This window comes from Oncorhynchus keta, chromosome 18 (assembly GCF_023373465.1).
Source record: "Oncorhynchus keta strain PuntledgeMale-10-30-2019 chromosome 18, Oket_V2, whole genome shotgun sequence".
Lineage (NCBI taxonomy): Eukaryota > Metazoa > Chordata > Actinopteri > Salmoniformes > Salmonidae > Oncorhynchus > Oncorhynchus keta.
In genome coordinates, this window is record NC_068438.1 from 5,969,951 (window position 1) to 5,983,527 (window position 13,577).

Below are 13,577 nucleotides of genomic sequence, written 5' to 3' on the forward strand. Positions count from 1 at the left end.
CTCTGGTCACTTCAAATGCGTTTTATTGTTGGTTTTATAGGCTATTTCATATTTAATATAATTGACATGGTAGGTTTTTACTAAATGTAAAAAGCAAACTGTCCAATATCAGAAAGGAGAGTGAAAAAGAGAGGGGACTGAATGAAAGACACAACGGCTGTGGGAGAACGAGTGTGTCCCCTCCTGGGTCCGTTGTTGTGTTCAGGCTCGGCTGCTTTTAATGCAATCCTATTTTTAGCAGCCAGCTTTTCTTGCCCGGTCAGAGTCCATCCCCCTCACATTCCTAATGCCTCACTCACATTTACTCCAAAAACAACGTGACTTCCCCTAAACTCACCCACACAACCTGCCCAGTCGTGTACATGGGACCTGACTTGACTGTTGTGACTTGACAATTATTGTAATACACAGAAATATATTATTTGAATTGTATGTAACTGGGTGTTTTATCCAATGAAAAAGCAGAAATGCTCTTATGTTAGCTCATCAGTTTCTTGGGAAGCGCTTTGATGAGGCGCTTCACTGAGTCAACAATGACTCATTCTCCCATACAGCTTGTGTGTTGTACCGCTGAAACTTGTTCTCGTTTAATTTGAAGCATTTCTATTTGGATGTATTTATTAAACCGCCATAGTTTAATCCCCCGTGTTCAGTTTTTTGCTGAGTCAGAGGGCCATTATAGGAAGTTCTAAGGCCTCTGTAAAATCCCAATCTCGGCAGCAGTTCAAGCTTTCACCCAGGTCCTGTTTATTAGGCACAAACAGTAACAACGTCTTCAAATGTTTTTACAGGAGAGAAGTTTAGGCGTTTTGCTCCTTTTTTATGCCTACTGAAAGCAACCCAGTGAAAGAGAGGCACAATTCACACCGCCCTTATCTGCTGAACGGCACAAGCCTCAATGGATCTATCTTTACAGGTCCACGGTGAACAATATGACGATGTACATTTGTTTAATAAGCTCAATAATAACACAGAAGCTGGATATCCCAGTTAAATGGCTCCTCCTGTAGACGTACAGGCCCAGTCTGAGCAGGTGTATCTCACAATGTGCTTTTCACTGTTGACCAACACTGGAAAAAGCGTGGCATGAAGCCACAGGGAAACCCCACACTGGGCTCACAGCCAAAAGTTTCATTCCCGCATGTACACACAGTTAGTCACACCCTGATGAGTATTACTAGAGGTAAAATCAATACACATTTCAAACTTGACTATAGTACATTTCATACTTGACTAAAGTATACACACTCACATGAATGGTTTGATTTCTTTAGGCCTACTGTACATGCTCAAGTTTATCCTGCTTTGGTCTGAATTCACTTTAAAACTAGCTTTAGGAGAATTTGCACACTTGGCCAGAAATTAACTTTGGGATTTTGTAACGTAAAATTTCTACAGATTCATGCTGAAGAGCTTTTCAAGTATTTTGGTTAGTCATAAGAAAGCATAGACATGAGGTTACCTTGTAGAGAGTAACCTGCAGCTACCCTCTCAGTGTGGTTATTCCCTGTAATATAAGGACAATGGTGGGAAGTGAGTGAGCAAGTACAAAGCATTGGCAGCTAGTAAGGGGCTTGGATATTGAAAGTTCCCATCTATAAAAATGCTGATTGAGGTAGATGAAATGTCCTGTGTGGCCATTACAACAATCCCCATATCTCCTCGTCTTACTCACACATCACTTACTGTATGTCCTGCAAATGTGTTTGCATGCAAATGAGAATGTGTGACATAACAAAGTTGACGTTTAACCTTTCCTCTCTCTGTTAAAATGTAACCTGTGTGTGAGACAATTTGAATCTTTGTGACATGTTATTCAATATTTTTGTAGAATATTATAGAATTAATTTAAACTAGATTGTCCTAAATTAAATCATGTTGAAGGATGAAACTTAATTACCGTATAACAGAATTATAGGAGTGAGGGGAACGGCACCTCAGTACCTCCAGGCTCTGATCAGGCCGTACACCCAAACAAGGGCACTGCGTTCATCCACCTCTGGCCTGCTCGCCTCCCTACCACTGAGGAAGTACAGTTCCCGCTCAGCCCAGTCAAAACTGTTCGCTGCTCTGGCCCCCCAATGGTGGAACAAACTCCCTCATGACGCCAGGACAGCGGAGTCAATCACCACCTTCCGGAGACACCTGAAACCCCACCTCTTTAAGGAATACCTAGGATAGGATAAAGTAATCCTTCTCACCCCCCCCTTAAAAGATTTAGATGCACTATTGTAAAGTGGCTGTTTCACTGGATGTTATAAGGTGAATGCACCAATTTGTAAGTCGCTCTGGATAAGAGCGTCTGCTAAATGACTTAAATGTAATGTAATGAGTTTGCTATAAGGATGAGCCATGATTAAGCCTGGAAGTGGTACAACTTGACAGTTTCCTTTGCACTCTATTTTAGCAGACTCTCTACTGCCTCCTATTGGTTTCAGACAGGGTTGGGGAGAAACTGATTGCATGTGAGCCATTAAATGTAATCTGATTACAAACAACTAACTGTATTTGTCAGGTTATCAGAAAAAATATTGTAATCAGATTACATTTACTTTTTAAAAACTAGACTACTTCATGGATGACTTCTACATTCCGATAGGATGTTTGCGAAATAAAAATACATTGACGCCTTTATTTTTTCTCAATGACATTCAATTCAACATTGAAAAAAAGCCCAACTTTGTTCCACCTGAGCAAGTCTGACCACAAGTCAAAGACCACTATGATGGATCCTTTTTGTCTTCTTCTAATGCCTCTAAAAGGGAAAGTAATCCAAAAGTAACTGAAAGTAATCAGATTACGTTGCTAAATTGAGGTAATCCAAAAGTGACGTAACTGATTACAATTTTGGACAGGTAACTAGTCAAACAGATTACATTTTTAGGTACCTTACCCAACCTTGGTTTGGGATCACTGAATGTTGATGGCCCTACACAGTGGGATTTAGCAGCTGTAATTTATCATGGGCCACATGAACACAACCAGTCACAAAGGCTGCTCCAATTATTGCCAAATTAACAATCTGATTGTTCAAAAGACCAATTAGTGGCAAAATATCAGAATTGGGCTGGCTGTATAAATGCAGTCTATGGTGTTGTTGTGGTTTAGAGATGGCCTACATAGCTGTTTCTCTGGGGGATTCAAGGGGATTTTGGCCTGGTAGGCTGACTGGCTGATCGTTGTGTGGAAAAAATTAGCAAACAAGATGCTATCTTCTGAATTTAGCTGATCGTGTTGTCTCCCCCTGAACCACAATGGTTACAATAGGGGAAAAGTGTGAATGCAAAATGACTCAACCTTCATAATGAACAGTCCCTCTAGAACATGTATACCAAACATTAGGAACACCTTCCTAAAATAGATGTTATTTTCCTTCAGAACAGCCTCAACTTATCGGGGAGTGGACTTTGCAAGGTGTCGAAAGCAATCCACAGTGATGCTGGCCCATTTTCACTCCAATGCTTCCCACAGTTGTGTCAAGTTGCCTGGATGTCCTTTGGGTGGTAGACCATTCTTGATACACGCATGAAAGTGTTGAGTGTGAGCAGTGTTGCAGTTCTTGACACAAACCAGTGCGCCTGGAACCTACTACCATACCTGTTCAAAGGCACTTAAATATTTTGTCTTCCCCATTCCCCCTCTGAATGGCACACATACACAATCCATGTCTCAATTGTCTCAAAGCTTAAAAATCCTTCTTTAACCTGTCTCCCCTTCATCTACACCGATTGACGTGGATTTAACAAGTGATCATAGCTTTCACCTGGATTCACCTGGTCAGTCTATGTCATGGAAAGAGCAGGTGTCCTTAGTGTTTAGTATACTCAATGTATGTCATCACCTGTTGACTGTTTGATTACTATTTATTTTAGGTCTATCAAGTAAAACTAGAAATCTATAAACTGACCCAATTGTCAGTCAATGACATAGTGGAAACACGTACACTACCGTTCAAAAGTTTGGGGTCACTTAGAAATGTCCTTGTTTTTGAAAGAAAAGCACTTTTTTTTGTCCACTAAAATAACATTAAATTGATCAGAAATACAGTGTAGACATTGTTAATGTAGTAAATTACTATTGTAGCTGGAAACGGCTGATTTTTTATGGACTATCTACATAGGCGAACAGAGGCCCATTATCAGCAACCATCACTCCTGTGTTACAATGGCACATTGTGTTAGCTAATCCAAGTTCATTATAAAACCCTTTTACAATTATGTTAGCACAGATGAAAACAGTTGTTCTCATTAAAGTAGCAATAAAACTGGCCTTCTTTAGACTAGTTGAGAATCTGGAGCATCAGTATTTGTGGGTTTGATTACAGGCTAAAAACGGACAAACAAAGAACTTTCTTCTGAAACTCGCCAGTCTATTCTTGTTCTGAGAAATGAAGGCTATTCCATGCGAGAAATTGCCAAGAAACCGAAGTTCTCGTACAACGCTGTGTACTACTCCCTTCACAGAACAAACTAGCTATAAGCAGAATAGAAAGAGAAGTGGGAGGCCCCGGTGCACAACTGAGCAAGAGGACAAGTACAGTAGAGTGTCTAGTTTGAGAAACAGATGTCTCACAAGTCCTCAACTGGCAGCTTCATTAAATAGTACCCGCAAAACACCAGTCTCAACATCAACAGTGAAGAGGCGACTCCGGGATGCTGGCCTTCAAGGCAGAGTTGCAAAGATGGTTGCTGATAATGGGCCTCTGTACGCCTATGTAGATATTCCATAAAATAATCTGCCGTTTCCAGCCACAATAGTCATTTACAACATTAACAATGTTTACACTGTGTTTCTGATCAATTTGATGTTATTTTAATGGACAAAAAAAATTGATTTTCTTTAAAAAAAGTTACATTTCTAAGTGACCCCAAACTTTTGAACAGTAGCGTATGCGTATAATCATAAGGGAATGGAACAAAGCACTCAATTCTCACATCTCGTCAAGTTCAAAGTAGTTGAGAAGCTCTCAAGTCACATATCCATATTCAAATCTATAGTATACTACAACACTGTCATTCCATTCACTATCTCTACAATCAAATTAAATAACTAAAGACACTGAACGAAGATTCCCTGAACGATGCTCCACACATAGTATATTTCACTGTTTATTGCTTAGTTTGCATACTGTGCATTCCCATTGTAGACTCTGCCTGTGTAATGGCATAAAGATAGTTTTTTTTTTAAAGTATGGGCCTATGGGGAAAACGAGTGCTATCATACATTAGATTTACAGTAAGGGTAATTTAAGTCGGCATACAACATCGCCTATCCTTATAAGGTAAGGATGAACCTGTAGACAGATAATTGTTGCGAACTCCTACTTTGTTGCTAGGTAACTCCACCCACGGGAGTCCCCCAACTAACAGGGACTCCCCGCCCTACAAGTGTCTTAACCACACACCATTGTGTAATGGAAACCGTTACAGCGGACCTGTGCAGGCACACTGAAGGAGTTGAAAGCGAAAGCCACAAAATAAACTGTGTTTACTGAAGACCCAAGCAGCTTATTTTTCAATAATGTCATTGGCTCCATATAAGGGAATTCATAGACAAGGGTGTATGTAGTCTATCTGCCATTTAAGTGAGTTAAGGGTTGTGTGGTGTAAATAAGACGAATTCCATCTTGCCTTATGGTCCTTGTAATCTCCCAAAAATCACAGACAGACAGAGAGTGGGACAAAACACAAATTGTTATATACAAATTGTAATGAGAAAAATGAGCTTATTTGTTTAAGACTCAATTATTGTAGGTTATTGCCTGTTGTGTTTAGATTAATGACATGGGGCCTCATTTATCAGCCTTGAGTACATTTCGTACTGAAATCTGGCATAGGTGGAGATTGTAGGATTTGCGTGCGCAACAAATGATTGGGATTTATCAAACTGTGGCATGGAACATACAGTGCCTTCAGAAAGTATTCATACCTCTTGACTTATTTCCGCATTTTGTTGCCTTACAACCTGAATTCAAAATGGAAAGACTTGAAAATTGCTGTTCACCACCGCTCCCCATCTAACTTAACAAGAGTTTGAGAAAATCTTTACCGGCCCTTCTGGACAAATCAGTTAAAATTACACTTACTTACGGCCCATGACGATCACATCAGATCCGACCCAGACGTGTGACATGACTTCGAATTCTGGATCCGGGCCCGCTCATGTCCCGGATCGGGGATCGGGTCGCAGGTTTTCGGTACAGGTTTATCCGTTAAGACCTCTACTGCACGTGCATGTTTTTATAGATAAATTAGAGCCATACTACACTGAACAAAAATATAAACGCAACGTGAAACAATTTCAAAGATTTTACTGACTTAGAGTTCATATAAGGAAATCAGTCAAATACATTAATTAGGCACTAATCTATTCACATGACTGGGAATACAGATATGCTACTGTTGGTCACAGATACCTTGACAAAAGGTAAGGGCATAGAGTTGATCAGGCTTTTGATTGTGGAATGTTGTCCCACTCCTCTTCAATGGCTGTGCGAAGTTGCTGGATATTGGTGGGAACTGGAACACGCTGATCCAGAACATCCCAAACATGCTCAATGGGTGAAATGTCAGGTAAGTATGCAGTCCATGGAAGAACTGGTACATTTTCAACTTCCAGGAATTGTGTACAGATCCTTGCTACATGGATCTCATGCTGAAACATGAGGTGATGGCGGCGGATAAATGGCACGACAATCGTCACAGTATCTCTGTGCATTCAAATGGCCATGGATAAAATACAATTGTGTTCGTTGTCCGTAGCGTTGTCCGTAGCGTATGCGTATGCCTGTGTGATAAAACTGCACATTTTAGTGGCATTTTATTGCCCCCCAGCACAAGGTACACCTGTGTAATGCTGTTTAATCATCTTTTTTGGTATGCCTCACTTGTCAGGTGGATGGATTATTTTGGCAAAGGAGAAATACTCACTAAAAAGGGATATAAACAAATTTGAGCACAAAATTTGAGAAATAAGCTTTTTGTTCGTATGGAAAATTTCAGGGATCTTTTATTTCAGCTCATGAAACATGGGACCAACACTTTACATGTTGCATTCCTATTTTTGTTCAGTGTATTTTTGTGCTCTTGTGAATGAGGATTACAACTCCGCCTGGAACACGCAAGTGGTTAAATATAAAAACATTACTAGGTGCCAAATAAAGTAACAAGGTTGATGATTTGGAACCTTGTGTGCAACAGGGAGTGGCAATTGAATCCAAGCTTCACAAAAACGTTGTATGCTCGACCCGCTCACTTTTCCACCACAAAATTCCCAAAGAGTAGAACCAGCTCACCTGCTTTTACACTATGATTTGACTAATAGATGTTCAATGTTTCTTTTGAAATAAATATTTAAAAAGAAATAGTTTCATCATATTAAAAAGTGAGTTCAGTTAACGCAACAGGGTTGACCTTAAAATGGGGGAGAGACGTAAATGAATAACTAAATAACTAACTAATTATCTTCAGAAATTAATTTGCCAAAGCAACAAAATATCTAGGGCTTTACAATGACGGAGGAACGGAGGAATTGACGGAGGGACACTAGCAAGCTTTTATTCAGATGTATTGACTTCTCCATGCGGTCTATATTAAAAAGGGCACTTCATTTAATAACAGGCTTTTAAAATTCAATATTGGTGCACAATTTCCACTTAAATTATCAAAGGGATGAAAAAAGGCACTCTTTTTGTGGAACTACCTATTCGTTGTGTGGCAGGGATAAACCAGTCATGGCTGAAAAGGAGAGACACGTCCTACAACATGACAATAATTTAGGCCTATAAAAAAATGTTTTAAAGCAAATCAAAACATATTAGGATTCCTGCTGCTATTTGATCTCCTGATGTATCCGTTTTACAATTAGACCTACATGTTTTTATTAGCCTAACATTATTACAATACACATGAATCAAACACCTCCACTTCCTCCAAAAATAACTATATTTGCTTGCAATACAATTGGTCAACCACTAGAAAATGTGAATCTTCTGCATATGGTATGAACTGTACCTGCGATACGCACACTTCCCCATTAAGTCCAACATTTATCAATACGGGAAAACTGCCACAAGCAAGGTTTAGAGTATTTTTCCGTGCGCAAGCACCTTTGATAAAAGAGGCTGCTGGCTGTCTTCTATCATTCTTAAATTCTGATACTGAAAAACACTTCCATCTAGAGGATAAACTGGAGTATGACAGTCTAGATTAGGCATATAATATAAATAATAATATATGCCATTTAGCAGACGCTTTTATCCAAAGCGACTTACAGTCATGTGTGCATACATTCTACGTATGGGTGGTCCCGGGGATCGAACCCACTACCCTGGCGTTACAAGCGCCATGCTCTACCAACTGAGCTACAGAAGGACCACAGGCATCAAATTGTCAATAAAAACAAATCAAGAAATGTGAATATTTTATTCCTCAGACAAATGAGATATCACTGATCAAGGAAAGTCTCACTATCAAACAGAGGAATGGCGAATATTTACATCGTAACAACCCAGATGGAGATATGTCCAAATTTGCTGCTGAAAAATAGAACCTGAATAAATAAGTGTCTTTCAATGGGACAAAGTGTCACTGTCAACAGGAAGTGACCTTAGTGCTCCTCAGAAAATGACCCTTACTTCTTCTCCACCAGCTGTGGTTCAGAGAGTTTCTGGATGGCCAGCTCCTTCACCAGGTTCTCCACACAGCTCTTGAACAGAGGCTCCGGCTCCTGGGACACAAAACAATAAGAGTCCAGTGAGAGAGAGTATGGGACAGAGTAGATACAATCTAAAAATGTGTCGATATCGAGGGTGATTACTGAGTGACACCTGTTCTTATTGACTGAAACGATGCAGTTACCTTGTGCTCCAGTTGTCTCTGTTTCTCCACAGCCTCATCCACACTCAGGCCAACCCACTCAGCCTCCTCTGCAGGGATCTCAAACTGCTGCTGGGGGCAAGGGAAGAGGGGTGAGGACAGAATGAGAGGGAGAGATAATGTAATGAGATCTTTTAACTATATACAAACTGACTTTATGAACTCCTGCATCATCTCCTATAGCAACTTGATGAACGGTCAAAACAAAAAAAAGTCTGTTGATACTTCAAACTGTCATGGTCCAAAACATAACGAACCCACTTTGTACTTGGTGTAGATGGTCTCCCTCTTGGCAGGGTCCTCTGGGTAGAGTTGGGTGTCTTTAAAGGCCAGCCTCAGGAGCATGGCCCGCCTCAGGTCCATTCCTAGCTTGGAGTTCAGGTCCTCCTTTGGTGTCTGGAAGAGAATCAAATCAAGTCACTGGATGATGAAACCCATGTTAAGTGTCATCTTCTCAAAACACTGCACGTTGGGGAATTACATATATTCACACACAATAGCTAAAGATGACAACATGCAGCCTCCTCTCTCTCACCCTCAGGATGTAGTAGTCAAAGCCGTAGGCAGCATCAATGAGGTCTAGTGCGCGAGCCGTTACGGTGATGGTGAACTTGTGGTTGAGGATCTCACTGTACAACTCTCTGCTGAACAGCTGTGGCTTCCAGACTCTTTCCAGCCTGGTGGAGAGCTGAAGAAAGATACATTGTTATGATACATGCTCAGATATAGAATAAAGTGTGTATGTGAATACAGGGAACAAAACAAATGTTAATTAATGCCCTGCATAGTACTCACTTTGTCATTGTTGGCATATCTGAAGCCTGATATCCATCCCTCACCTCCCCATAGGCCATCCTGGGACTCTGGGGGGTAGTAGATGGGGATGGGGACGTCTTGTACCCGCTCCTTGTGCCCTGTTTTGGGATTGGCCCTGTACTTGATTCCCAGGGCCTTCCAGTGGACCGGGGTGGGCTGCGTGGTCTCCTCCAGAGAGCGGAGGTAGTGTTTGGGGAGGCGGGCATAGATCCCCTGCTTTAGTTTCATGGCTTCCCAGATTTTTGGGGGGTACTTGTGGAGAGGCATGGTCACTGAGCTGGTGTTGACACACGCCTAGTTAGGGAAACATAAAAATATCATAGGGCAAAGATTAGTCTTATTTACAGGTCCTTTCTTATTTCGTTAAAGGAATATCGTTGCATTTAAATGTGCTTGTGTTAAACTCGTTGTTAGACAACATCAAGGTAAGGTCGGTGTAGCTCGCTAATTTAGCTATCTATGTTGCTGCTGGATTGTCCGGCAGTCAACGGCGAACAATACCACACGTTGCTAGCTAGATTGGACAGCAATGAAGCCATTTATAATAGAATTCCAAAATTGTTCCAAATGCTAGTTTCTACTCAGCTCAAATAGGAATTTACCTTTGAATTGGATACGCGACAAATTACACCACCAGATGAAGCTTATTCCTCTCCACGTTACTTCATAATCAAGGACATGCACACATTTCCGTAAAAGATGGTTCCGCCCACTCACTCTAACAAGAACATTGATTGGTTAAGAAAAAATACGTTCAAGTGGTGATTGGCTATCGGGCTTGCCAGTCATTATGTATATCCGGTCTGGTTCGTTGAAGGATGCAAACCATATGGGCCGCGGCGCGCGCAGCACCTGACTTTTGATTAACGGGTCATCGTTTCATCTCCTTTTCGTCATTTTAGCAGAAGCAGTCAAGTGCTTTGCTCAAGGGTCGGGAATTCGAACCCACGGCCTTTCAGTAACTGGCCTAAAGCTCTAAATGTGACAGCTAGGCTACAATACCATATCAATACCAAACTGTATTAGAAAGCATGACTAATGACTGACTATGTTGAAATAAAACCTTCCAACAAAACAGTAAGTATCAAGAACTGTAGCCATTTAATTTCAAGAGCTCTTACAAGGAATGGATTTTTGTTGTTGCGTAGATCTCTATCAGCGAACTGCGATGAATATTATAAGCGGGGGGTCAAAGACAAGACAATTTCGTGGTCAGAAATCACGCCCGAAAGGTGGAATTGAACCACTCTGCCGCTAAGTAGCTACAGGTTTGAAGCCTGCACCTCGGACCACCGAGGCTCATCCGGGCATTTAAAAGGGAGTTTCCAGTGACAATTTATACCTGACAGTCTACATAAGTGTTTCAGTCTCGGTTTCCAAATTTTGTGTCGAAAGCAACCATTACTATTTAGTATAGGGAATGTAAGGATTTGCTCAATTGAAAATAACAAGCGTTTTGCTGACTCTATAATGAAATAAATACAAATATTAAACGAAGTTTGTTGTTAAAGGAGGATTTTTCGAAATAATGCAAAATAGCTCAGATTTTATTGGCTGGTTGATAACAAAAGGGGTGGAGTTTCTATAGTCTGAATCCAGGGTCACCGTCAAATAATGTCTGATCCCTGGCTCTGACCCAACTCCCCAAGGGTGTCTCATGTGTAAAATAGGACCAATGTAAGCACCCACCTAATGATCTTACTTTATTATCTCTGTAGTGAGGTATCTTATGGAAAAATACTGTAAATGTAGGCCTATTACTGTATATGGTTGGCAGGACACTGAAGGTAGAATTGCCCATCATAAAGAGACATTTTGACAAAATGCACAAGTGGTTGCAGCAGTCTAGGGCACTGCATCTCAGTGTTAGAGGTGTCACTACAGTCCCTGGTTTGAATCCAGGCTGTATCACATCCGGCTGTGATTGGGAGTTCCATAAGGCGCCGCACAATTGGCCAAGTGTCGTCCATGTTTGGCCGGGGTAGGCCGTCATTGTAAATAAGAATTTGTCCTCAACTTTTGTTCTTAACTGACTTATAAAATAAAAAATAAAAATACATTAGGCTATGTAATCAGTGTCTCTAACGTAGAAAGAACATGACATTGGTTTTCTCATTTGTGGGTTCATTTATTTCAGAGATGTTTTGTGCACAAAGGAAGCAGAATGTCTTTGGTTAAAATTATTTTATTCCAGTGCCTTTGGTGAAGATAGGCACACATATAAAAGCAATCCATATGATATTTCAGGATCATGCAGTATATTTGTATATACTAAACAGGGGTTCCCAAACTGTTTTGGCCCGCCAACACCCAATCTTGTGACCCCAACAATGTGAAAGAAATGACGTCGCCTAATTAACAACCAATTTTTACTCTTTTATTTGGGGCTATGGGCAGTCAATTGAAAAACATTTTAACAATATTTCTGATTGTCTTCTCATCTCACCATCACAGACTTTTTAATGTGGGGCTATGATAGTCAATTGCAATTGAGTCTGACATACTATCTCTTATCTCACCACCGCCAATGAGATGATTATGTCGCGTTGGAGCATCTTATGCCGCGTTCAAACCTACTGGGAATTCGGAACTGGGAATTAAGAAACATTGTTGTTATCGCTTTAGTACTATTTTCACAAGTATGTGGTACAATTTCACAACTCTTGGTACAAAACTCAAAACAGAGCATAAAAAAAACAAAAAAACTTTAAGCATATTTACGATTGAATAAGTACACCGACACAAAATCACAGGGTAACTTTTTTCACCAAACCTAATCAGTGTTTCATCTAGAAATACATTTCATACAAAGTATATTCCTTTCACAATGCAATGCTCACAATACTTTTCACATGATTCTCTTCTCATGTTTAAATACATTTGATCATCACTGCACTTGATGGTTAACCACTTAACCGTTTGGTAAACCTATAGATTTTAAACTGGTTTGTCTACTATATATGGCTTTTGAGAACTACAGGAATAAAATGTGTGTTTGTAAAGTATAAAGATCTAAATGACATGTATGATACATGATAACCATACATAATGACTACTGTAAAGTATAAACATCTAAATGACATGTATGATACATGATAACCATACATAATGACTACTGTAAAGTATAAACATCTAAATGACATGTATGATACATGATAACCATACATAATGACTACTGTAAAGTATAAAGATCTAAATTACATGTATGATACATGATAACCATACATAATGATTACTGGTTATTGCTAATTGATTTCAACATGGAGCAGGATAGACAGCAAGGGAGAGGAAGAAATCAAAGAGTTTGCGGACATGGGGCTGTCAGAGAGGTGGGCATGGGCCCCATCAAAGAGGTCAAAGAGGTGGGCATGGGCCCCATCAAAGAGGTCAAAGAGGTGGGCATGGGCCCTGTCAAAGAGGTGGGCATGGGCCCCATCAAAGAGGTCAAAGAGGTGGGCATGGGCCCCATCAAAGAGGTGGGCATGGGCCCTGTCAAAGAGGTGGTATTCAGAGAGAGGGAGGCAGAATGCAGGGAACTGTTGTGTCTAATGAAGTCCGGGCCACTGTCATTGACCATGTGGTAAACAGAGGCCTTACCATGGCAGAGGCAGCAGATTAGTTCAGCCCAATCTGAAAAGATCAACTGTCAATTCGATCATGAGAACATTTCGCCAAGAAAACCGGAAAGTCTGCAGGATATGCACTATGCTTTACATGTACAGTCAATTGCATATTGTAATGCAAGTAAATTCACACAACATGTTACAGTATTCTTCCCAGTGGAGGCTCCTCAGAGGAGGAAGGGGAGAACCATCCTCCTCAGTGAGTTTCATAAAAATGAAAATTGTTTAACATTTCAGAAGTGATCGTTTTTGGATAAAACTA

General features: G+C 40.5%; 1 protein-coding gene and 1 non-coding gene across 3 annotated transcripts; both read right to left on the reverse strand.

Annotated features, from left to right (window-relative positions):
* Positions 1–8,409: 8,409 nt before the first annotated feature.
* On the reverse strand, positions 8,410–10,445 carry mrpl28 (mitochondrial ribosomal protein L28). Of its 2 annotated transcripts, none has more exons than XM_035791607.2 (6): positions 10,295–10,445; positions 9,672–9,986; positions 9,412–9,564; positions 9,138–9,272; positions 8,859–8,945; positions 8,410–8,727 (listed from the first exon to the last, which is right to left on the reverse strand). In XM_035791607.2, exons 2-6 carry the CDS (start codon positions 9,957–9,959, stop codon positions 8,632–8,634), a joined length of 759 nt encoding a protein of 252 aa, XP_035647500.1. In that variant the 5' UTR covers positions 9,960–9,986; positions 10,295–10,445; the 3' UTR covers positions 8,410–8,631. The 2 variants fall into 2 exon arrangements, with proteins under 2 accessions (XP_035647500.1, XP_035647498.1); XM_035791605.2 differs by having other exon boundaries at positions 8,859–8,948.
* Positions 10,446–10,914: 469 nt separating this feature from the next.
* On the reverse strand, positions 10,915–11,001 carry trnastop-uca (transfer RNA opal suppressor (anticodon UCA)). Its single transcript has one exon. It is a non-coding gene; the product is annotated as a tRNA-Sec (tRNA).
* Between the last annotated feature and the right edge of the window lie 2,576 nt (positions 11,002–13,577).

Excerpts from the sequence above, each read along its gene's own strand:
- mrpl28 (XM_035791605.2), bottom strand. The coding sequence starts at position 9,959 with ATGCCTCTCCACAAGTACCCCCCAAAAATCTGGGAAGCCATGAAACTA. Across the intron at positions 9,565-9,671 it reads GATATGCCAACAATGACAAA|CTCTCCACCAGGCTGGAAAG; the intron begins GTGAGTACTATG and ends ATCTTTCTTCAG. Across the intron at positions 9,273-9,411 it reads TTGACTACTACATCCTGAGG|ACACCAAAGGAGGACCTGAA; the intron begins GTGAGAGAGAGG and ends ATTCTCTTCCAG.